General features: G+C 38.0%; 1 protein-coding gene across 1 annotated transcript in view; it reads left to right on the top strand.

Annotated features, from left to right (window-relative positions):
• The window catches only part of L3MBTL4 (L3MBTL histone methyl-lysine binding protein 4), a 395,862-nt gene that overhangs the window by 55,500 nt on the left and 313,261 nt on the right, over positions 1 to 27,101 (top strand). The window contains exons 4-8 of the mRNA XM_062199981.1: positions 20,051 to 20,155; positions 21,217 to 21,352; positions 23,092 to 23,183; positions 24,771 to 24,925; positions 25,991 to 26,067. Coding sequence (XP_062055965.1) covers positions 20,051 to 20,155; positions 21,217 to 21,352; positions 23,092 to 23,183; positions 24,771 to 24,925; positions 25,991 to 26,067 — 565 coding nt within the window. The remainder of the gene's footprint in view (positions 1 to 20,050; positions 20,156 to 21,216; positions 21,353 to 23,091; positions 23,184 to 24,770; positions 24,926 to 25,990; positions 26,068 to 27,101) is intronic.

Here is a 27,101-nt window from a genome sequence, read left to right on the forward strand (position 1 = left end):
GCTGTAATGAACTGCTGGAACTGCTGCATTCTGTTTACTGAAGTCCCCAAAATATGTCACTTCCTCAGTGGGTGAATTAACAACTGAATACCTTAAAGGATAGATAGCCAACTGGCTTTCAGCTGTGTGTTTTCCTCTTTTTGTTTTTGAGTTACAGATTCCTTTGAACATCTAATGTTAGCTATTTATAATATCCTAGAATAAATGATTATATCCTTTTGCATGCAAAATTTTATATAAGATTCAGGAGGTTTCTAGAATCCCTGAAGACATCATAAACTGCGCTCCCATCTCCACCATTAAAAACAGCTACACTGAAGTGTAGCTTGAACCAGATTTAAAAAAATCACATGTATGAGTATGTGTGCGTGTGTGTGTGTGTTTTCAAGTTCTCTCTTTTCTCTCAGATTGAAACAAGAGAAAGCCAGCAGGGGATCTAATCTTGATCAATCTGCTGTTAGCTCAAGTGAAAATCATAAAGCTTCCTGAGGAAAAGCAAGTAAGGAATTTTATAGCCTCTAACTAGTCTTGCAGGATGTCACAGTGAGCAGATTTTATGATGGAACGATTCATTGCAAGATTACTGGAAGAACATTGAAAGCATAGTAATGCCTCAGGAAGTTGGAACTGAGAAGCAGGCACATGGGTTGTTCACGGGCTTCCCAGAAAGTCTATGAAGGGTATTGGTAGCTATTGTTCACATTATAAAAGAAAAGATTATCTTACTATGGAAAACTGGAGAGTTTGTTCCAAGCTTGAAACATGAGTGACAATATAAAACTCCCTGCCTTCCTCATCCTCCTTCCAGTCAGTCAGCAAGTATTGCCTGTTTTCTCTCCTAACTTGTATTGTATCTGGCTCCCCCCTTCTATCCCCAGTTCCTGTTGTGCATTGGTTGAGTCCTCATTGTAAGTTGGCAAGGCTGTTGTAATGCTCTGGGATGTAGTGTAACTTTGCAGTTAAGTGCACAGTCCAGGGCTGAAATTCACATTCTAAATGTGTACTGATTCACTATGCAAATGGAGCAATTTCTGAACTACTGTGAACCTCATTTTCTTCCACTGGAAAATAGGAGTTGTAATATAATTAGTTTCAAGACTTCAGTAAACCAGGTTAGGGTGGCAACAAGATGGCGGAGTAGGGAGGGAGCTCATTGATGTCGAGGAAAAGATAGTTTAATAAAAGTGGATATAGTGAAGTCTCATGGAAGAGTTAGGGAAAAAACTTCACAGGGAACTCTTCTGGAATTAGAGGGACATGGTGGATCTACGTGGAGGACACAGGTGCCCAAGGCTTGGGAGCCCACCTGCCAAGAATCTTCTCACCCACACCAGCACTGGAAATGGAGGTGAGGCAAAACTGCAGTAGCCTGAGACACTGGTGGAAAAGTGGCAGGAAGAGCCTAGAGGGAACGAGGTTTGAAGCCCCATGCAGGAAAGTACACCAGCTTAACTAGAGGAGAGGAAGAAACAGAAGGGACGGTATGGACATGATTCTCTCTCGCCACACACCTTACAAAGATGTGTGAGACAATAGAGCAGGTGCCATTTTGGAAATATGTAACAGCTGCACCAGCTCGAGGATGCACCTGCCCTCAACCAAACAAAAAAACTTGACTCTGGTTGGGAGTAATAACAGGAGACTAAGACCTAGTGAATGTGTGGAGCTTATGAATGAAAAATTAAGGGTGTGTAGGAGAACTCACAGTGTTGCTGAGATGTGAGTAGTCTCAGTGTGAGACGTCACAAACTCAGTAGCCTTGGCTATCCAGTGAGAGACATTTCAGGGGAATCTGAGCTTACACTTGAGGACTGCACAGATCCTTTGTGTGGTCCTTGGGACAGAGCAGACTAATAATATTCCAACTGGGGCTAGCACTCAGGCACTGATTGCCATCGAGGAGAAGAGCTCAGCTGAGTGGAATTACTTCCCTTCTGACGGAAAAAAAAAAGAGGGAGAGAAGATTTGCCACGCCAAACCTGGGTGTATTACTTTTGGCACACCCTTAACCCTGAAGAACTGAATAGAGTTCTCTGGCCACACTTACCACAAGCCTCTACAGATTTACCAAAAGCAGACAGTCCACTTAATCTAGAGTCATAGTATAATGAGAAAAGCACCACAGCAAGAAAAAAAAGAAGAAACAATACCTCCACAGTGCCATACAACAAATGCAGAAACCAAGGAAATAAGAATAAGAAAGACATCATGATGCTCAAAAAATGAACATGACACTCCAATACAAGATGATGAAGATGATGAAATAGAAGAAATGCAAGATATGGAATTCAAAAAATTTATGATAGCATTTAGAAGTTATCAAAAACAAATGCATAAACTACAGAAGTCCAAACAGGACATGACAGAAAAACTCTCTTGTGAAAATGAAATCTTAAGGAGGAATCAAAATGAAATGAGGAACTTAGTAGACCCTGAAATTGAGATATTAAAGAGAAACCAAAATGAAATGAAGAATACAATAGAACAGATGAAAAACACATTTGAGAGCATTAAAAACAGAATCAGTGAGGTAGAAGAGAGAATATCAGACTTAGAAGACAGAGCACAGGAAAGTATACAGACAAATCAAAGAAAAGAAGAGGAAATTAGAAATCTAAAAAATATTCTTGGGAATCTACAGGATACTATTAAAAAACCCAACATTTGACTTCTAGGAGTTCCTGAAGGCATGGAAAGAGAGAAAGGATTAGAAGGCCTTTTTAGTGAGATAGTAGCAGAGAGCTACCCAGATTTGGAGAAGGAAAGAGACATCCAAGTACAGGAAGCCCAATAAACATGACCAAAAGAGATCCTCACCACGACACATTATAATTAAATTCACCACAGTGAAACATAAAGAAAGATTCTAAAATGTGCAAGAGAGAAATGTCAGATTACTCTCAGAGGATCTCCAATTAGACTCACAGCAGACTTCTCATCAGAGACCCTACAGGCTAGGAGGAAATGGTGAGATATAACCCAAGTTCTAAGAGAAAAAAATACTGCCAGCCCAGAATATTATATCCTGCAAAGCTCTCATTTGTGAATGAAGGTGAAATAAAGACATTTCACAGCAAACAGAAATTGAAAGAATTTGTTGCCACTCATCCAGCCCTGCAAAAGTTGCTTAAAGATGTGTTACACAAAGAAACACAGAAACACGGTCACCAATACAAAAGAAGGTAAAGGAAGAAATCTCCCAGTAAAAGGTCACAGGAAGTTCAGAGCATATATCAGAAATATCTTTGGAAATATGGCAGGGCAAAGTCACTACTTACCATGAGTCATATTGAATGTAAATGGCCTCAACTCTCCAATTAAAAGGCACAGACTGGTTGTATGGATTAAAAAACAAAACCCACCTATTTGCTCCTTACAAGAAACACATCTTTCCAACAAAGATACATGCAGACTGAAAGTGAAAGGCTGGAAAAAGATATTCCATGCCAATAGAAACCAAAAAAAGAGCTGGCATAGCCCTATTAATATCAGACAAAATAAACTTTAACGCAAAAACTGTTAAGAGAGACAAAGAGGGGCACTATATAATGATTAAGGGATCAATTCAACTGGAAGATGTAACTATTATCAATGTATATGCACTTAATTACAGTGCATAGGTTTACTTATAAGATATGTTAAGGAACTTAAAGGGAGACTTAGACTCCAATGCAGTAATATTGGGGGACTTAAATACTCCACTTTCAACAATAGACAGATCAACCAGACAGAAGGTCAAAAAAGAAAAAGCAGATTTAATCGACACTAAAGCCTAAATGGATATAATAGATATCTACAGAACTTTTCATCCTACACTTAAAGAATACATATTCTTGTCAGCCGTACATGGAACCTACTCTAGGATTGACCACATAATAGGTCATAAAGCAAGTCTCAACAAATTCAAAAGAATTAGAATCATATGATGCAGCTTCTCAGACATAGTGGAATGAAGTTGGAAATTAGCAACTCAGGAATACCTAGAGCATATGCAAACACATGGGGACTGAACAACATGCTCCTGAATGAATAGTGGGTCATAGAAGAAATCAAAAGAGAAATCAAAAACTTTCTGGAAGTAAATGAGGACAACAGCACAACATATCAGAACTTATGGGATACAGCAAAAGCAGTGCTGAGAGGAAAATTTATAGCAATAAGTGCCTACATCAAGAAATTGGAAAGGCACCAAATAATGAGCTTTCAATGCATCTCAAGGAACTAGAAAAACTGCAGCAAAGCAGACCCAAAACTACTAGGAGAAGAGAAATAATTAAAATCAGAGAAGAAATCAACAGGATTGAATAAAAAAAAAAATCAGCCAAATGAGGAGATGGTTTTTTGAAAAAATAAACAAAATTGACACTCCATTGGCCCAACTAACTAAAAAAAAAAGAGAAAAGACTCAAATCAATAAAATTAGAGATGAAAAATGAAATGTAACAACAGACACTATAGAAATAAAAAGAATCAAGGAAATTACTACAAGGATTTGTATGCCAGCAAATAGGGCAATCTATTAAAAATGGATAGATTCCTGGACACATACAACTTACCTAAATTGAACCAGAAAGACATAGAAAACCTAAGCAGACCCATAACTGACAGAGAAATTGAAACAGTCATAAAGGCCCTCCCAACAAAGAAAAGCCCAGGATCAGATGGATTCACTGCTGAATTCTATCAGACATTTAAAGAAGAACTAACTCCAATTCTTCTCAAACTATTCAGAACAATCTAAAAAGAGGGAATCCTCCCAAATTCTTTCTATGAAGCCAGCATCACCTTAATTCCTAAACCTGAAAAAGATGCAGCATTGAAAGAAAATTAAAGACCAATATCCCTGATGAACATAGATGCAAAAATCCTCAATAGAATGCAACAACACATCAGAAAGGTCATCCACCCAGACCTAATGGGATTTATCCCTGGTATGCAGGGATGGTTCAGTGTTCACAAATCCATCAATGTGATACACCACATTAAGAAACTGCAGAAGAAAAACCGTATGATTATCTCAATAGATGCAGAGAAAACATTTGATAAAATACAACACCCTTTCATGATGAAAACCCTAAGCAAATTGGGTATGGAAGGAACATTCCTCAATACAATCAAAGCAGTTTATGAAAAACCCACAGCCAGCATCCTGTTGAATGGGGAAAAGTTGGAAGCATTTCCACTGAGATCTGGTACCAGACAGGGATGCCCACTCTCACCACTGCTATTCAATATAGTTCTGGAAGTCTTAGCCAGAGCTATTAGGCAAGACAAAGAAATTAAAGGGATACAAATTGGGAAGGAAGAAGTCAAACTATCCCTCTTTGCAGATGATATGATTCTTTATTTAGGGGACCCAAAGAACTCTACTAAGAGACTATTGGAACTCATAGAAGAGTTTGGCAAAGTAGCAGGATCAATGCACAAATTAGTGCACAAAAATCAACAGCCTTTGTATACACAGGCAATGCCACCGCTGAGAAAGAACTTCTAAGATCAATCCGGTTCACAACAGCCACAAAAACAATCAAATACCTTGGAATAAACTTAACCAAGGACGTTAAAGATCTCTACGATGAAAACTACAAAACCGTAGAGAAAAAAATAGAAGAGGATACCAAAAAATGGAAAAATCTTCCATGTTCATGGATTGGAAGACTCAATATCATCAAAATGTCCATTCTCCCAAAAGCAATTTATATATTCAATGTGATACCAATGAAAGTACCAAAGACATTCTTCTCAGATCTGGAAAAAATGATGCTGAAATGCATATGGAGACACAGGAGACCTCGAATAGCTAAAGCAATTTGTACAACAAAAACATAGTCGGAGGCATCACAATACCAGATTTCACGACATAATATGGGGCAGTTATAATTAAAACAGCATGGTACTGGGACAGAAATCGATGGATAAACCAATGGAACAGAATAGAAACACCAGAAATCAATCCAAACATCTACAGCTAACTTATATTTGATCAAGGATCTAAAATCAATTCCTGGAGTAAGGAGAGTTTATTCAACAAATAGTGCTGGGAAAACTGGATTTCCACGTGCAGAAGCATGAAGCAAGACCCCTACCTTACACCTTACACAAAAATCCACTCAACGTGGATTAAAGATCTAAATCTATGATCCAACACCATCAAATTATTAGAGAACATTGGAGAAACCCTGCAAGATATAGGCACAGGCAAAGACTTCTTGGAAAAAACTCCAGAGGCACAGGCAATCAAAGACAAAATTAACAATTGGGATTACATCAAATTGGGAAGTTTCTGTACTGCAAAAGAAACAGCAAAGTGAAGAGGCCACCGACAGAATGGGAAAAAATATTTGCAAACTATTCAACCGATAAAGGATTAATAACCAGAATCTACAAAGAGATCAAGAAACTCCACAAAAACAAAACAGACAACACACTTAAGAGATGGGCCAAGGACCTAAATAAAAAGAGTTGCCTGCACCTCAATGTTTATTGCAGCTCAATTCACAATAGCTAAGACCTGGAATCAACCTAAATGCCCATCAACAGAAGACTGGATAAAGAAATTATGGGATATGTACTCTATAGAATACTATACAGCAGTCAAAAACAATGAAATCCAGTCATTTGCAACAAAATGGAGGAACCTGGAAAACATCATACTGAATGAAATAAGCCAGTCCCAGAGAGAGAAATATCATATGTTCTCCCTGATTGGTGACAACTAACTGAGCACCAAAGGGGAAACCTGTTGAAGTGAAATCGGCACTATGAGAAACAATGGCTTGATGAGCACTTTTCCTGACTGTCAAAGAACAGCTTACTACTTTATTCCTTTTAGTATTTTTTGTTCTACTTAATACCATTGGTTGAGCTATGTAATTAACACACAATTATTCTTAGGTGTTTAAATTTAACTGAAAAGTGATCTCTGTTAAATATAAGAGTGGGAATAAGAGAGAGAGGAGATGTATAGTTTGGCACATGCTCAATCAGACTTACCCCTAATTGTCTAGTTAGAAACGTGCCAGGGGATTCCAATTCAATCCCATCAAAGTGGCATATACCAATGCTATCTCGCTAGTCAAAGTGATCAGTTTCAGTTCAGAATTGATCATAGTGATAGGATTAAGAGTCAAAGGGATCACATAAACAAGACTAGTGTCTGCTAATACTAACTGTTAGAATTATAAAGGAAAGAACGATCCAAATGGGATTCGGGAGATACAGCAGACTCATAGAATGGCAGATGTCCTAAACAGCACTCTTGGCCTCAGACTCAGCCCTTACGGCTAAAAAGCCCATGAGAGTATGTCAGGCATGGAAAGCCAAGACACTGTGGGGAAAAAAATGACCTAAATGAAAAGTCTCTGTGAGTGAGATCCCAGCGGAAAGAAAGGGCCATCAAAGAAAGAGGTACCTTTCTCTGAAGGGAGGAGACTATGGCCTTGTCTAAATAAGATCGGAGTTGGCAAACTCAAGAGGCTTCCCTAGCCTTGGCAGCTCATCACAAGAGCCTCGGGTGATTACTGAAGTCATAAATAAGAGTGTCAATTGTTAAATCAACAACAGGAGTCACTGTGCACTTACTCCCCATGTAGGATCTCTGTCCTTAATGTGTTGTACCATGTGAATTAACGGTATAATCAGTACTCAAATAGTGCTTTATACTTTGTGTTTCTGTGTGTGTGCAAACTGTTGAAATCTTTACTTAGTATATACTAAATTGATCTTCTGTATATAAAGATCATTGAAAATGAATCTTGATGAAGAATGGGATGGGAGAACGAGTGGGAGATGGGATGGTTGCAGGTGGGAGGGGGTTATGGGGGGAAAGTCGCTATAATCCAAAAGCTGTACTTTGGAAATTTATATTTATTAAATAAAAGTTAAAAAAAAACTGGTTAGATGCTATACAGGGCATGTGTGAATTCTGTTATTGGTAGGTCTTGAAAGCCTATTTAATAATCTTATCTACTTTTCTAATTAATCCTCCACACTTCCACTAATAAGAGTTTTCTAAAATGCAAGAATGGTTCTTTTTTTGCATGGGTGAATGGTTCCTGAAGAAAGACGACATCCTTGTACCCTGCCTACTCACCTGGCATCATCATTGCTTGACTATGTGTATGTTGATTTTTTTTAAAAAAATTACTATGTTATTTAGAAATTCCAGCAGGAAAGAAGTTTATAATAAACGACATTCTCTCTGCCAGTTCCATACTCTGGGTGAGTTGTTTGAAATACCTTGATTGGTCAACTCTCAGATTTGTATACATGTTGTTAAACAGACATGTAAGTAATGTTGATACAAATAGCTGCTTTTTAATCAAAAAAATGAAAGCATATGTGCACTTTTGTATACTTGCTTTGTATTTGCTATGGCTTTCATGCACTTTGGCAGGTACTTTTTTGATATCTGCAATGGATTTCATTTTTGAGGTTTGTTTTCTCTCCATCTAAAATTTTTCTTGTGCATTGTGGTAGGAATTGAGTTTATTCTCTCCAAATGGGTCGTCACATGTGCTAATGCCATTTTTCTCTGCTTTACATACAAGATACAGTGCCACCTCTACTCTATATCAAATCCCCTATACAAGTATAGGAGCTCTTTTGTTGGACTCTCCATGGTGCTGTTTTTTTAAAAATTAATTTAATTTAATTTTTAACTTTTATTTAATAAATATAAATTTCCAAAGTACAACTTTTGGATTATAGTGGCTCCCCCCCCCCCCATAATCTCCCTCCTACCCGCAATCATCCCATCTCCTGCTCCCTCTCCCATCCCATTCTTCATCAAGATTCACTTTCAATTATCTTTATATACAGATCAATTTAGTATTTACTAAGTAAAGATTTCAACAGTTTGCACACAGACACACAAAGTATAGAGTACTGTTTGAGTACTAGTTATATTCACATAGTACATACAGCACATTAAGGACAGAGATCCTACATGGGGCATTGCACTGTTTTTAAACTTTTGTTATTTGGGGATCATTTAATAGCTATATAGCACATATTTGACCACCAATTTTAGGTATTAAAATTTACAATAATTTTCATTATAAAATTTTTAAAAAATGGCATTTTTTCATCAGTTAAGGGAATAGTATTGCTTGTAACCTTTCTTCATGATCTAGCATAGAGATTAATTGCCCAAACACTCAACCCAGACACCCTTCTGCTGTGACTTTGGACATCTTGTCTGTGAAATGCACATAACAACACTTACTTCACAGGGATTTTATAATGCTGTAATGTGTTAATATGAGTAAAGTGGTTAGAACTGTATCTTGCCCAAAGTTCAGTGCTAGTGAGTGTTTGTTGGATAAAGGGTGTCTCTTTATAGCTTGAAAAAGGATAGCTTGGCTGTTGTAACTGGTCTTCTCATTCTTTAGACTTTTTTTTCTATTCATGAGAACATTGTTTCTAACCATTAAGGTTGTTGGCTGTGACAGCAGGTTTTTAATGGCTCTTCAGAGAGTTCTGAATCACGTGGGATATCCAGATCAAATGGAAACCCAGACTGCTTTTGCTTCATCAAACACTAAGAAGTATCACACTCAAAACCTGGCAGGCTTTCTTTCTGTTTTACAGGGGGCAACAATGCATTCTGACTTTCTCTTCAGTTGTGTTCATCTCTGGAAGATATTTCTCCATGTTCTTATCTGCAGCATTTAAGTTATTGTTTACTCTACTATAACATGATTGATTATCTTAATTAAGTAAAGAAAACAGTGTTGACAAAAGCTAAATTCTCTATGGGTCCAGCTGAAAGATCACTGGTTTCCTACATAAGACTTCCTGATATCTCAACCCTCATATTGAAAAGTGTAACTTTTCAGCATGCATGGAGATGCCCATTGGAACAAGTTAAGATGTGGAAAATGTTACTAGGATAAGATCACTTTAGCAGGGTACTGTACTCCTGGCAAGACTCTTTGGCAGCATAGTAAACTTTTTATCATCTGCACCTAGAACTCCTATGAACACCTTTCCCTTTGACAGCTGTCATGGAAAGGTTTGGAAATTAGAGGCCTCTGAACTTTGCCTAGTTTGTTGCACAGTGCCCTGCCCTGTTCTTTGGTGGCCATGATTTAATTGCATGCTCAATTTCCTGCATTTCTTTGAATGTTAAATTAATAGTGCCAGTGAGTGAAACAGCATGCTTGTGGGTACTCAGATGGCACCTTGCACTTGGCACACCAGTGCTGTCCTGGGATGCACAAGTAGCTGGTCTACTGCTAGTGCTGATGACCACCCACCCTCCCCAGTCAACAGTGGTTCACATAATAATCATTACAAAGTATCATCTCTCTGCCCTTGCCACTGAGGTCCTTGGGGACAGAGTGAGAAGTCCGGAATATTCACCTACATCTTGCAAGTGTCCAGGAGCTGTTCGTTCTGCATATTTGTAACTTTACCCATGGAACAAAGATCTGCTGGCACAAGAGCTTAATCACAGTTGCTCTCACATGCTGTACTTCATAAAGGAATTTTGCCAGTAGCCCGTATGCCTTTCCTCTAGTTATCATATTTTTTCTCCCTAATGCTATGACTCATTTTACAAGCTTTTAAAATAATAGCATATAATTTGTACTTGCTTTTGCTCCGAGGTATGGAACTTTGAATAATGCTGCTTCTCCATCATTAGTGACAAAGTAAATCAATTTGATACTACAAAATATGATTTTGTACCTGTTCTGGGCAAAGAAAATGACAAAAGAAAACAACTTCACTTTTATACCTGTGCACAGGGCACTTCTTGGGGATTGTCCTTGAGGCCTTCCATGGCCTTGAGCCACTTTTTGTTTTGCCTGTCTTGTTGCCAGCTCTGTCCCTTGTGTGGGACAAACAGTTGGCAGGCTCTCAGAGGACCTCAGTCGTGAGTGATGCTCTGCTGCCAAACCAGCTGTGTGACCTTGAGGAGTCTCTTGGCCTCTCTGGGCTTGCATTTATTTATCTGTAAATTTTCCTTCAGATCTACAAACTTTGTCTTTTCATTCTCTTTAAGTGTGTGATTATAGTTCCTTTTCTCATCATAAAACCTAATTTTGTAAGCACAGATAATAATTATGTTCACAAAATATAAGATTTTTAGAATGGAAAAAGTTTTAAAAGTCTCAGGTCGTAAATATACCATTGAATGGACAAAAGACTAATGAAAGGCAGTGACAGTTTTCACCAAACATTGCCTTTCAAAGTATTAAAAGGAATGTTTTATTTTTATTGGAAACCCGCCCATCAGGGAGTGCTTCGTCTGCTAGGTGTACAGTATTCCTTGCAGCACTCCATGAAGCTTCTGAATGTTCAGTTGAGGAACCATTTTAAACTGCTGGAATGAGCATCCTTGATTACCCCAGGTACTGCCCATGAATTATTGCTGGTACTTGAATTGATCAGTTCGGTGTGATTAGGAGGTGCAGTTTACTCAGTATAATACTGTTTCCTATCAGCCCCCAGTTTTATATCAATGAATTATTGCTAGTGTCTTTTTGTATTTATCATTCAGGTGTCATTAGAAGATATAGTCTTCTAAGTGTAGTGTTGCTTTCTCCTCACTGTCAATTTTACATTAATAATTTTTCTGGGACCAGTGCTGTAACATAGTGGGTAAAGCTGCCACCTGCAGTGCTGGCAGATGGCCCAAGTCCTTGGGCCTCTGCACCTGCATGGGTGACCCAGAAGAAGCTCCTGGCTCCTGGCTCCTGGCTTTGGATCAGCCCGGCTCTGGCTGTTGCAGCTATTTGTGGAGTGAACCGCTGGATGGAAGACCTCTCTCTCTGTCTTTGCCTCTGCCTTTCTGTAACTCTGCCTTGCAAATAAATAAATAAATCTTAAAAAAAATTTCTGTCAGTTTCTGTCTCCTTAAATTTTCTTTCCATATGCTTTTTAAATGTTATTTAGTTATTTACTTAGCCACTTATTTATTTGAGGGACAAACAGACACAGAAAGAGATTGTTAGGGACAGACAGAGCTCCCTTCCATTGATTCACTCCCCAAAATGCCCACAATTGACAGGACTGGGCCAACCTAAGCCAGGAGGCTGGGACTTAGTCTAGGTCTCACCTGTTGGTGGCAGGAACCTGACTACTCAAATGATCACCTGCTGCATCCCAGGGTGCCCATTAACAGGAAGCTAGAATCACGAGTGGAGCTGGGATTTGAACTAACTCAGGCACTCTGGTTGGGACATGGGCTTTCAAGCCTTGACTTGCCTGCTAGGCCAAATGCCTGCCCTCTTTCCATATTTTTAATTTGACTCCCCACCCCTCCCTCTGTCATGGATCTGTCCTTCTCCTTTGCTTGTGTGTCATATTGTGTGTATGTGTATAAGTGTGTGATGCTTTTGAACTTAACTGAGAATTTTGAAAGCAATGAGCAGGAGGTAGTCACAGAAAACTTGTGAAATACAATCTGCTGGAAAACAGAGTAGATGTGAGAAGAAGCCTGGGAGAGCTAAACACACACATGACATTTATTTCTGTAGAAATAAAATATTCCTGAGAAATCATTCATTCTTGCCATTTCGTTTTTTGGGTTTTGTCATTTTTTAAGTTTCTCTTTAGAAGCTTCCAAAATGATCTGTGAATGTAAGAAAGTTCTTAACAACATTTGCAAGCCAATTCATAAAGATTTTGAAACAATTTCATGTTCATATGAAGAAAGCGTGAATCCCAGTGAGAAGAGGGTTGAACATGCTGTAGTACCTACACACAGTACAGCACAGTGCGGCTGTGGAAAGGAATGCAGTTGAGAAGAACCAACACTGAGTGACATTGCAAATGCATGTGTGCTAATAGCTATATGAAAAAGAGCATGTATGATATGGTGCCTGTTGTGTATGAAATAAAGGAAAATAAGAGAAACATGCATATAATCATATACATTTGCAGAAAGAAACTTCGGAAGAGTAACACAATGAAGATGCTTTCCTACAAAAGGAGGCACGAGGAGCCACAGGAGATGTATCTTTGAATAACTATTGGTATAGTTTTAAGTTTGGGCAGCATATTCATAGTCTACATACTATAAAATAAAAATCATCATTAAGAATTGAGAATAAATAGAAACAAATGAACTCAACTTTATTTCAAATAAATACCATAACTGCATTGAAGACAGAAGAAAAAAATGAATCCAAATAGTGTTTGAACACAGCTTTTAACTGTATATCATGTTTTTCGATGACAACAAGGGAAGGAAAATTGCAAACAAATCTTGAACTCTTTTTAGCAAATTTTTTTTGGTAGTATGGGTAAAACCGTTCTGAAACTATAAGAGAATATAGTATAGGATTTAGTAAATACATAAGCATGTTGACTTTGTCAGAAGAAAAATGCAGAAATGCATGGAAGATGTAGAGTATGCCTTGTGGGGATGGCTTAGAATTAGATGTATCTGCATCTACAGTTAACTCTCATAATACAACTCATTGAGAATAGCAATTGTCATTCTATGAGTCTGCTGTGTGGACTGCTTCTCATGTTGGGACATTCTCTCCTTTTTAATTCTATTATAAATACCTAACACTTGATCCTATTTATATGGTCACTTTAACACTTAATCCTATCTATGTGTTCATTTTAACACTTAATATGATCACTTTAAAACTTAATATGACTTTTTTTTTCACCCAGCTTAATGGAATTTGGGGTCCCATGATAAGTTTTTAAACTGTACCCTTAGAAGTTAGTGTTATGAATGTATGCAGAACTATACAGCTTTACAGTTACAAACTTCCTCACCCCTCTCTTATTCCCACTCTTATTTTTTACTGAGATCCATCCTCAATTGACTTTATACACATATGATTAACTCTATGTTAAATAATGAGTTCAACAAATAGTAAAAAGTGAAAAAAAAAAAGAAAAATAAAAAAATAAAACCAAAACTGTTCCTCAACAGTCAAGACAAGGGCAGCTCAGGTCAGCCCTTCTCAAAGTGTCAATTTCACTTCAGCAGATTTTGTTTTAGGTGCTCTATTTGTTCTCGCTGAGCAGGGGAAACATATGATATCTGTCCCTTTGAGACTGGCTTACTTCACTAAGTATGATTTCCAGATTCATCCATTTTGTTTGAGATAACCAGATTACATTTTTTTTTTTTACTTCTGAATAGTATTCCATAGTGTACATATCCCATAATTTATTTATCCAATCTTTGGTTGACAGGCATTTATGTTGCTTCTATGTCTTAACTATTGTGAATTGAGCTGCAATAAACATGGGGCTGCAGGTAACTCTTTTACGTACTGAATTCATTACCCTTGGGTAAATTCCCAGGAATGGAATGGCTGGGTCAAAAGGTAAGTCTTTTTTAGGTTTCTGAGGTATCTCCATACTGTCCTCCAAAGTGGCTTTACAAGACTACAATCCCACTAACAGTGAATTAAGGTACTTTTTTCTCCATATCCTCGCCAGCATTTGTTGTTTGCTGATTTCTATATGAAAGCCATTGTAATTGGTGGAGGTGAAACTTCATTGTGGTTTGGATTTGCATTTCCCTGATGGCTAAACACATTTCCCTGATGGCTAATGATCCTGAATATTTTTTCCTGTGTCTTTTGGCCATTTGGATTTTCTCTTTTGAGAAAATGTCTATTTAAGTCCTTTACCCGTCTCTTAACTGGGTTGTTTGTTTTGTTGTTGTGGAGTTTCTTGATCTCTTTGTATATTCTGGTTATTAATCCTTTATCAGTTGCATAGTTTGAATATTCTGTGGGTTGCCCTTTCACGTTCCTGAGTGTTCCTTTAGTAGTGCAGAAAAAATTTGATGTAATCCCATTTGTTAATTTTGGCATTAGCTGCCTGTGCCTCTGGAGTCTTTTCCAAAACTCTGCCTGTGCCAATGTCTTGCAGGGTTTCCCGAATGTTCTCTACTAATTTGATGGTATCATATCGTAGATTTAGATCTTTAGTCCATTTTGAGTGGGTTTTTGTGTAAGGTGTAAGGTGTCTTGCTTCATACTTCCGCATGTGGAAATCCAGTTTTCCCAGCACCATTTGTTGAAGAGACTGTCCTTGCCACAGAGATTGGTTTTGGCTCCTTGGTCAAATCTAAGTTGGATATAGATGCTTGGATTGATTTCTGGCAATTCTATTCTATTCCATTGGTCTATGCATCTGTTTTTGTACCAATGCCAGGCTATTTTGATTATAACTGATTTGTAGTATGTCTTAAAAATTTGGTATTGTGATGCCTCTGGCTTTGTTTTTGTTGTATAAGATTGCTTTAGCTATCTGAGGTCTCCTGTGTTTCCACATATACTTCAGAATCCTTTTTTCTGTATCTGAGAAGAAAGTCTTTGGTATTTTGATTGGTATCGCATTGAATCTGTAAATTGCTTTGGGAAGAATGGACATTTTGATGATACTGATCCTTCTAATCCATGAACATGGAAGATTATTCCATTTTTTAAATCTTCTTCTATTTCTTCCTTCAGTGTTTTGTAAGTCTGTTTGTTATGGAAGGTCTTCATTTCACCTTAATTCATAAATGAGAGCTTTGAAGGGTATAATATTCTGGGTTGACAGTTCTTTTGACTGGAATAATATCTCGCCATTCTCTCCTAGCCTGTAGGGTTTCTGATGAGAAGTCCACTGTGAGTTTAATTAGAGATCCTCTGAAAGTAATCTGGCGTTTCTCTCATGTACATATTAGAATCGTTTCTTTATGTTTTACTATGGTGAGTTTGATTACAGTGTTTTGTGGTGAAGATCTTTTCTGGTCATGTATATTAGGAGTTCTATGTTCTTCCTGCACTTGATGTTTCTTTCTTTCTCCAAATAGGGATTTTTTCTGTTATTATTTCACTAAAAAGGTCTTCTAATCTCTTCTTTCTTTCCATGTCTTCAGGAACTTCTAGAACCCATATGTTGGGTTGTTTGATAGTATCCTGTAGATTTCCAACAGTGTTTTTGAGTTTCCTAATTTCCTCTTCTTGTTCTTGGTTTGACTATATAATTTCTTGTGTTTTATCTTCTGGGTCAGATATTCTTTCTTCTGCTTCACTGATTCTGTTGAGGCTTTTCACTGCATTTTTAATTTGTTCTATTGAATTCTTCATTTCATTGTGATTTCTCTTTAAGATCTCAATTTCATTGGAGAAATTTTCTTTCATATCAGGTACAGAATTCAGTAGCTCATGCATATGCTTGTGATTACTTCTGTGTAATCTTATGATCAATGTTTTTAATTCCATTTCTGGCATGTCTTCAATCTCATCATCTTCAGAATCTAATATTGAAGCGTTGTGTTCTTTTGGGAGTGTCATGTTGTCTTCCTTATTCTTGTTTCTTAAATTGATGCATTTTTTATTTGGCATTTGTGGAGATAATTGTTGGTTTTTTTGTCCATTGTGGTGGCTTTTATCTCTGTATTATATCTGTGTATATATATATATATATATCTGTATGTGTATTACATCTTTGTATATATATATATACATACATATATATATATATGTGTATATATATATATATAGAGAGAGAGAGAGAGAGAGAGAGGTTTGTGGTGGGTGTGGCCAGGAAGCTCTGTTCAGTTCTCCAGGGTGAATGGTGTGTCTGAGATGACACGGCCAGGTTTGGCTTGGTAAGTCAATCTCAATCTCTCTCTCTCTCTTTCTCTCTTTCTCTCTTTCTCTTTCTCTTTATCAGAAGGGTGATTTATTCTGCTCAGCTGAGCTCCTCTCCTTAAAGGAGACCACTCTTCAAAGGAGTGCTGGCTCCAATGGGTGTAATATTAGTCCACTCAGTCCCAAGGACCACACAGAGGATCTATGCTGTCTTCAATGTGAGCTCAAATTCCCCGGCAATGCCCGTTACCAGATAACCAGGAAGCCCTGAACGTGTGGAGTCTCCCATAGTTACTGCCCAAAGTCCCAGCCACACAGTCCTCCTTCCCAGCCTCAGTTTCTTTCTTTCTCTCTCTCTCTCTCTCTCTCTCTCTCTTTTTTTTTTTTTTTTTTTTTTTTTTTACAGTTCTGGCCCACAAGCCTCCCACAGTCATGAGCACTTAGCCCCCTGTTAATTCTTCCCATCAGAGTCAGGAGTTTCCACTCGGCTGATTGCTGGGTGCGAACATAAGCTGGCACAGCTGTTACATATGTCCAAAATGGCACCTGCTCTATCGGCTTGTTACAGGACACCGTTTTAAGGTGATGGGGGAGGGAGAGAAATGTATCTCCTTTTTTTTTCCCCCTCTAGTTTTGTAGGTACAATCCCCCATGGGGCTTCAAGCCAGGTTCCCTCTGGGCTCTTTCTGCAGCTTTATTGCCTGTGGCTTGGGCTGCTGCAGTCTGGTCTCACCTCACTCTTCCACGCTGGTGTGTAAGCTCTTGGCTGCTGGAGTCCTGAGCTGTGGGCTTCCATGCCCTCCACGTAGGTCCACTGTGTCCCTCTGATTTGTGTAGAATTTCCTCTGCCATTTTCTCCCTAACTCTTCCCTGAGACTGCACTCTCTCCACTTTTTTTAAGCTGTCCTCTCCTAGAGCAGAGCAGTATGCTCCCTACCTACTTGGCCATCTTAGAACCTCCCCCATAATTTCTTTATCCAGTCTTCAGTTGACAGTCATTTAGACTGATTCCATATCTTAGCTATTGTGACAAAATTCTTAAAAAGAAATTAGTGACATAAAAGACAAACACATGCAATGGAAGAATTTAGACTGTGGGTGACTAGGAGGACTTGTGAGCCCCAAATAATGTCGGACCCCAGATTGGCTCTTGTTCTGTTGTGGGGCAGGGGTGAGGGAAAGGGAAATGTTGGAAAAATATGCAAAATTGGAATATGAATGGGTAATTAGTTAAATGAGTCATATAGATGTTAAATTTGAAGACATTGGTAACTGAGCTGTGGTTATGTTAGAGAATGTTCCATCCTTAGGAAAAGACATTTAATACTTAGGGGTAAAGGACCCTCAAATGATTCATAGAAACATATATCCAATCTATATAAGAGGTCTTCAGAAAGTTAATGGAAAATGGGTTTAATGGCCAGACTGCCTGGATTTCATTTTTTTTTCACTGAAAGCAACTTATCTATTAATTTCATATTCTATTAACTTTTGAAATCTCTTCATACAGCTGTGTGTGTCCACAGATGTATGAGAGTGAGAGAGAACAAACAATAAAGCCAATGAGGTGCACTGTTCACAGTCAGTGCATCTGGGCAAAGGCTGTGCAAGAGTCTCATGCACTATTTTGTTCCTGCAACTTTCTTTAAGCTTGAGATTATTTACAAATGAAAAGATTATTAAAAAGAATATATTTGAAGCTAAAAATAGGCATTCAGATGTTAAGCAACATTAAATAGTAAGACAATTACTAGCTAAAACCCAGCTTCAGATCTAATAGAACTAGATTCTAGTCATCATTTTCCGTTAGGATAAGTTTATTTGCAATTAAGAACAAATAGACTGGTAATGCTGAATTTGCTAAAAGCAGCTGTTTTAAACTAATTTAGAAAGGTTGTGGGATACAATACCAATATTAAAGAATAGAATAATGAATGGGAACAAATTAGAAAATCCATTGTGAAGAAAATTTATTTACAATACCAATAAACATTAAAAATTACCCAGAAAGAAATATAACCAACCATTTTGGATATCTGTGTGAAAAAAAGCACACATCTTTGTCAAATAAACAAAAATGACTAGATTAAATGGAGAGAGAACAAACTTCCATATTAGCAAAATCAATGTGGTACAAATTGATCTGTAGATAAAAATATTCATTGTAAGCAAATAAGACTATATGTGATAGGCAGATAAGTTAAAAAAAAAAAGTGAAAGGTCCAGAAATAAAATGTCACATGTGTAGGAACCAGATATGAGAAGGTGATTTTGCAAATCAACTCCAGTGTGGACAATTCAAAAAGAGTTCCTTGGATAATTTGTTTTCCAAATGAAAAAAAAAAAAAAAAAAGGCCCCTACCTCACACCACAAAACAGTCCATTCCAGTTACACTGTAGATTTAAATATAAAGAACACAACTTCAACAATTTTAAAAAAATAAAAGGAGAGGGGCCGGTGCCGTGGCTCACTTGGTTAATCCTTTGCCTGCGGTGCCAACATCCCATATGGGCGCCGGGTTCTAGTCCCGGCTGCTCCTCTTCCAGTCCAGCTCTCTGCGGTGGCACGGGAGGGCAGTGGAGGATGGCCCAAGTGCTTGAGCCCTGCACCCGCATGGGAGACCAGGAAGAAGCACCTGGCTCCTGGCTTCAGATCAGCGTAGCTCTGGCAGTAGTGGCCATTTGGGGATTGAACCAACAGAAGAAAGACCTTTCTTTCTGTCTCTCTCTCACTATCTATAACTCTACCTGTCAAATAAAAAAAAAATAAAATAAAAGGAGAATATATGTATAGCATCAAGGTTAGGAAGGATTTCATAGGCTGGATGTGCAGACTATAGAAGAAAAACGTAGTATGTCTTACTCTATCAAAGTGAAAATTTTCTCTACAAAAAAGTCACTCTAAACAAAGTGAAGATCCAAGTCACAAATTGACGTTAATCAACAGAGAATGGTTATCCAGAGGATGGGAAGGAAAAATGGGCAAAAGGAGTAGATTGAAAGTCCACAAGGCATAAAACTTCACAGAAAAACTGTTTCGAAGCATATTAAAGTGGTCAAACCAACTTTGAGGGCCATTGTATATGAAAGTGACTTTCTGTCTTTTATGTTACTGAGCTTCCAAACTATACAAAAATTCTTTTTAATTTTCAAATTTTATCTCATTTTTTTGCCAAGCTATAATACATAGTTACCCAGTGATGACTAAAACAAGAATAAGGTAGAATTACGGAACCAACCTGATTAACATATCAAATATCTTAAAAACTTGTCAGTTATTTCTCCTAACTGCAACTTTATACGCTTTGACCAAAGTCTTTCCGTTCTCCCATCACTCAGCTTCTTATAATGACCATTCTACCTTTTGCTTCCATGTTTTTTAGATTCTGCATATAGGTGACACCAAATGTTTAATTTAAAATATATAAATGTTTAATAAGGAAATCTCAATGGCTAAAATATATCATGAACTTTCATAGGATCAGTCCTTTCCAGAATATGAAAATGGTTTTCAAATTGGAATGAGATTAGAAGGCGTTGATCCCCGACATCCGTCTGTATTTTGTGTGCTTTCTGTAGCTGAGGTAAGAGATGGAGGAATTGTCTTGGGCTAATTGCATAGTGACAGAAGCAGGATTTTCTCATAACAGAATTGAGTACTTAATGTCATAAATAAGTGATAGTGCATTGTGGATTTATTTTAGTCAGCGATGGTTGGAAATACGCTTCTTAATGAATTTTTATCTTTGTCTGAAGATAAATTTTCTAATAAGTCCTTCATCACTGGTACTTACTTTGACTTGGCAAATAGTTTTTACCTGAAGCTGATAACAGTATCTGAATCCACACAGTTTTGTTTCACCTGTTAACAGAGATGTACTTACTTGTGTTGTAGCTGAACTAATGAGAAAGTGTATGATTACTATTCATGCATGGAAATTATTTATTTATATGAATACATGCATTTTATGAAAATAGTATAGAGTAAAGAGCCACTGATAAAACTTGTTGGCTCATAAAATGTAATATATATGATTTATCATTATGTTTATATATATTATTTTCATTAGATCAATAAAAGATACTATATTTCTGATGGTATTAAACATAGACTCACATCCATTTACTTTAGTGATTGATTATAGCTATTAAACTTGTGCTGCCTATCTAGAGGGTGTGTTTCTTAGACCATTTTGTTATTTCCATTATTGAGTATGCCGGATCCATATGTTATGGCTGAAGCAAACGCTACGCAGACTGGTTTTTCTCAGTGCTTTTGCTTTGCTGTTTTGAGATGTGAATCCAAGGCAAACAACAGGAGGTAGGGTTTGTGAGCAAAATATTTGATAAGTATTGAATTAATAAGCAGTCAGTTAATGAATATGTAAATGGCCTTCAGATTTCTAGATCAAGTAAAAAGATAATATTTTTTGCAGAAGGCTGTAGATCCTTGAAAACTTATTTTCACCATTTCATTTTGATTGGATGCCATTTATAAATTTGTTTTCTAGTGAAAACAAGAGGATAGAAGGAATGCCTCCTACATGTTCATGGTACTGCCACAATATATGAATATTTTGTGGATTTTGTGTCTACTTCAAATTTACAGCATTTAATGAATGATTACAAACTTTCCACTTGGCAGGTGTGTGGTTACCGTCTAAGACTTCATTTTGATGGTTATTTAAGCTGCTATGATTTTTGGACCAATGCTGGTTCCCCTGACATCCACCCAGTGGGGTGGTGTGAAAAGACCAAACATGAACTTCACATCCCTAAGGGTAAGCCAGGATGCATTTACCAGCTGGAAAGAGAGCTGGTGGTTATTTCAGCTTTGTTTTAACAACATTTCATGGAATATTAACAGGAGAGCCTGGTGTGAATTGATTTCCAAAAGAAAAGCTTGAGCCACAAGAGCAGTAAGGCCACAGTGATACCATCCTTAGAAACGATTGTCTTTAAAAGAAAAGCATGAAGACTGATTAGATTTGATATTCTGGTAGGGCACTAGGGAAGAAATAGAATATTACGAGTGCATTTATTTTACCTAAACTTTATTAAGACTTACAAGGTGAGAAAATATGATCAGATCATGGTTGAAATGAAATATCCCACTTAGTCAATGGCCTGGCAGGGAGAGGACACTAGATTCACTGTCAGTCATTTGTTTCAAAGTTTAGAATCATGTTGAACATAGCTCGAGGAAAAAGACTTCACTGTCTATCTCCTTTGGGTGGGAATTAAAAAATTTCATCTTTGTTATACCCTGTAGAAACCTGGGCTGGGTAGACATGACCAAAATCTTTTGTATTTGGTGTGTGCAAGTGAGAGGATGTGGTCAGGGAGGTGGTGATGGGTCTCTCTCTTTGCCTAACAAACTTCTGTGAATTGCCTCCTTTTGGGAGCTAGCCAATTTCATGACCATTGCAACTTCTAGAGTTAGGATATAATTGTTCTTTTTTTGTAATTAACTCAAGCTATCCCTTGGACTCTGCCCCTCGTGGGCTGATTGCAAAATGCCTCAAGATTGCTGGGTTTCACTGGAGCTGGAGACAGGCTCTTCTACCCAGTGGGTACTGTGGAGCCCTTTCTGTGCACAGGCACTGGGGCTAAAACTGCAAATGAAACAAGCAGCCTCCATCTCCATGCAGTTTTCCTTCTAGAAGATGGAGCATAGGGGCAGGGCACTCTTCAGAAAGCAGGATGGAGAGGACTATGAGGATGCAAGCCTCCGTATCCCCAGAGACTTGGATGGAAAGAGAAAGGGAACAGGTTGGATCTCTAGGTAAGCATGTAGTTGGGGAGAAACCAGAGTGAGTGCCTTGGGTTGGGGGTCAGGGGACTCAGGGAGACAGCAGAGAAGCAAGATGAAAAGTGGGTGAGGAGGTAAGAGGTGTCCCCATGCCCTGGAAGGCTGGCCAGGGGTTTGGCTTTCTGTGCACAGTGTGATACTCAGCCAGAAGCTATTTATTGAGACTGTATTATTTGGGTCAGTGCTGGGTTGAGCCACTTTAGGGAAGATGAATGGGAGGATGAGTCATCTTTTAGTGGGAAACTTGCAAAGAGAAGGAACAGAAAGCTTGGAGAAACCCAGTGGCCTTTCTATTGTGAAGGGTGCCTGTAATCTCCCGAGGTGTCTGGGGTCCTGGATTGCAGCAGCATCAGGGCCTCTGATACTGGTTTCCAGGACAAAGCTTTCTTGGGAGTGGGGGCAGTCTCATCTTATCCTTTGCCCTTCTGGATAAGCTTCATGGGAGTTGAGACTCTAATCAAACCACCAGGGTGCCGACCCTCCAGCTCAGTGAACTTGGAAAATTTGTAGACAAGAAAGTACATAATGGGAAACCACCCTTTACACTTCTGAATTCAATACATTTTAAAAATTGTTATAATTAATGTAAATCTTTTGTGGTCTGCTAAGGACATCGAATGTATGGCAGAAGACTGAATAATAGTAATGTATTTAATATGCATATGGTTACATCTGGTGGGTATTTTGGGTAATCTGTACTTTTTTTAGGTTATAGAAAAGATAAATTTGTTTGGATGGATTACTTGAAAGCCTGCAAATTGCAAAATGCTCCCAAGAAATTATTCAGAAACAGAAGTTCTGTAAGTATTTTCTTCTTCAGTATAAATCACATTTCCCCCTGAGCTTAAGTACTTAAAATTCACTTCATATTTATGTTGTATTTTAATCCTTTAAGAAATTATGGAAACTGAAAACTTCCTATGACTTTTCTCACTTAATTTGTCACAATTTCCTAAGGGTGCATTTTTTTTTCTCTCTCTCTCTAAAAGTGCAATTAAATACTTCAATTAGATGAGTAAAGTTGAAAACTATATATTTAAAGCCTACTAAAAATTAAGATTTTTTTTTTCAAATGTCTGTTTCTCTGCTTGCAGTCAGTGAGTTGGTCATTTAGACTTAGTTTTGCAAGCAATAGATAACCCAGATAGACTTCGAGTTACCAGCACAGATCTACCAGGGAACTTCAGAAAGTTCATGGAAAATTCATACTAACTTTGATTTTTCACAAACTTTTTGAAGGCTTCCTGTATTTAAGTGTAATGCAGACAAAACTAACATTTCATATGGATTCAAGGGGGTTATGAGGATTTGGGGTGCAGCCATTCCTTTGGCATTTGTGTTCACAGCAACCGAATGTACCTACAACAGAGAATAAGTTACAACCTTCTCTCCTCTTCGCTGTTCCCTGGGTTCAGCAGAGAGGCTGGCACACTGAGGAGAGAGCAGGGCAGGACAGCAGCCTGGGGTCAGGAGTCAGCTGTGCCACCTGCAGGCCATATCATGTGCCGGTCCCTCAGTGACTCTCTCCAGACTTTACTTTGCTCATCTTGAAACGAATCTTGTACAAGTATTGTATGTATTTCATAGAATGATACCAACAGAGGGGTACCAATGAAATGTGAACCTGCTTTAAAAATAGAATGTGCTAAAGGGAAATAACAGTCAGGGTTCAGTGTGGATAGCAAAGAAGTGGAAAGAAAATCTTCGTCTATTGTCCAGATAATTGTGTACAGTGCACACTCCCTAAATTCTAGGACTCACTAGTTACAGCTATACCGAATGGGACTTTGAAATTGTGATGGTGGTGTGTATCATAATTCATATATTGTATACTAAAAGAGTAAAGATAATTGAAGAAGGCATTTATATTTTAAAATATAATTTTATTCATGGATTAGTACATATGTTCCTTAAAGATTGAGGAAGCCACCATTTTTAGTTCAGGTAAATGATGTTTTTGACACATAAAGAGCCCATCTTTACCACTTTTTACAAATCGTGGTATTTGGAAACTAATCAAAAACCTTTCAAAGCATACACAATCCTTTGATATTACTGTAATCAGTAAACATAATATCTTAAAATTTATACAATTTGCTGCAAGAACTGAAGAGGGGTAAAGTGAAGGTGACAAAGGGAAGAAAATATCTCTGCACAACAGAAGAGAAAAGCCCAACGGAAAGTGAGATTCCCAGGTGCTTGCTGTGAGTGTAATCTAAGAGACAATTGCTGGGTGGTTTACAGGAGTGGGCTGGCCTCCTTCCAGAGGGTCAGTTCTGAAGCCCCTGGGACATTGCTGATGCTAAACACCATGCAAGTTTTGATGCTGGCTCAGTTCTGTTTGGTGTTTTCTTTCCATGTCTCTTCCCCTTCTGGTGCCTTGTTAGAATGGGCTAACACCTAAAGAATTTCAAGTTGGAATGAAGCTGGAGGCCATCGACAGGAAGAACCCATCCTTGGTGTGTGTGGCGACCATAGCAGACATTGTTGAAGATCGCTTACTAGTGCATTTTGACAATTGGGATGATAGTTATGATTACTGGTGAGGCACCAATGTGTGTCTTATTTCTGTGTGTTCCTATGTTGTTGTTATGAGCTTATATTCCTTCTGGTACCGTCACTGCTCTTGCTTTTATTATAGTGATAAACAGTAATTTAGTGTATGACTTTTTGCTACTTTCTCTTCCATGTGAATTATTGAATTAAAGAGCACAAGATACTTTCTCTCCATTCTATTAAAAGTTACCTAAGGAGGCCTCACCTGAAATAATATGACCAGTTCATGGTACTTCACTGTATTTTGTCTAGTTTATAAGAGAAGCATTTCTGGAAAGAGGAAGCTAAGAACCTGCAGTATTTTCTCTTTCTTTTTTGTCAGAAAAATGTTGAACTTAGCCTGTCACATTTTTAAAAGGAAATATTCAGGGAGAAGGGGAGTGAATTATTTGAAAGCCTGTGGGGAGCAGAGAAAATGTATGCTACGATGCCATTAAACTAACATTGCATGAGTTAAAAGGGTTTTCTGGATGAAAACCTGAAATATGGGAGAGGTCATGGCAAAAATAATTTGTGTCGTGTTTCTTCATAGCATGTCCTGAATAATGGACAAGTCCCTGCCTCAGGCTGTGATTCTTCAGGTGCATGGTGGGGCCCCTGTTTTCTCCTGTATACTTAAAAGCAAAGCACAGCATAATTATCTCACATGTCTGAGGCAGAATATTCTGGGCTCTTTGAAAAGAGCAGGGAGGAAAAGTGTAGTCACCTGGAATCTGATTGGACTACCCCATTAACATTTTCCTCTGCTGCTAGCAAGAAGTGGTGGAGGAAGTTTATGAAAATGTATGGCCTGAGGAAATCACTGGCCATTTAGGTACTTGTCAACAACCCTTCCTTGGTTTTTTAACTTTTAAATTCCAAGAGAGTTATGTAAAAGAAAATTTTGATTACTCAACCTAGAAATACAGTACTAAAAATTACTTCTCATTCTCTCTAGCTATGAAGTACTATTTTCCATTTTATCTCTTGATATCCAGAATGCCTACTATTCTTGGATTCTTTCTCTGGCAGTGAGTGGTATGTGATCTAAAGTACAGTCCTGTTTCTGCAGGTGTGATGTGAATAGTCCCTATGTCCAGCCAGTTGGTTGGTGTCAGGAGAATGGGAGAACTTTGATAGCACCTCAAGGTAAGTGGACTGGCTGCGTTTTGTTGGATGCCATTTCTGTGAGTGGCAGTGTCCATTTTTGTTTTCATGTATGCAAATCATGTATCATGTACGATAAAAATGCAGTGCAGAATTCTGTTGACTGCCCAACATCTGAAAACTACATGTGCTTCCATGTTTGAAAACAGACAGTGTTTATGAAGATGCATTAGTCAGCTATTAAGTAAAATATGCTAGAGGTCTTTATTCTTCCAAATAAGGGTCATTGTCACGGATTGCCATTTAAACTAGCTGTATCCAATAATGTATAATTTATCTTATACCTCAGTTATGACTTAATTCACTCTTTGGACCATAATGCTATAAAATATACTGAACTTCAGAGTTAAATGTATGACTGTACAAATCTAGCAAGTGAGAATTAACATCACAATGAGTCTCCAGATTTGCCAATCCTCTTTCAGCAAACCAGTAAAATACTTAACTAAATATTTCAATAAGGATGCTTTCTAGGCTTTACTTTTCTCTTCATTGCATAAGCATTTAGAGAATTGCACAATCAAACCCCTGCTTTTTAATTAAAAAGTGAATTAGACAGTATCTGTGTAATCTTAGTTTTTTTTTTTAATTTTCTTTCGCTTTTTAATTTATTTGGGAGAGAGGGAAGGAGAAAGGGAGAAAGAGAGAGAGAGAGAGACAGAGAGAAAGAAAGATGGATGGATGAAAATATACAAAGAGAAATCTCCTCATCACCTGGGCCACTCCCCAAATGCCCAGAACAGGCAGAAGAAGTGCCAGGACCAATCTAGGAGTCCGGAATTCAATCCAGGTCTCCACATGGGTGGCAGGGACACAGTTGCTTGAGCCATCACTGCTGCCTCCCAGGGTGTGTATAAGTAGGAAGCTAGAATCTGAAGCAGAGATAAAAGACTCAAATCCAAACACTAAAATCTGTGATGTAGGTGTCCTATGTGGCAGTTTAACTACTGCACCAAACACTCACGCCTAATCTAAGCATTTTAAAATAAATGTCCAAGGAGAATTTTGTTTTCTTT

The sequence above is a fragment of the Lepus europaeus genome, chromosome 9 (genome assembly GCF_033115175.1).
Source record: "Lepus europaeus isolate LE1 chromosome 9, mLepTim1.pri, whole genome shotgun sequence".
Taxonomy (NCBI): domain Eukaryota; kingdom Metazoa; phylum Chordata; class Mammalia; order Lagomorpha; family Leporidae; genus Lepus; species Lepus europaeus.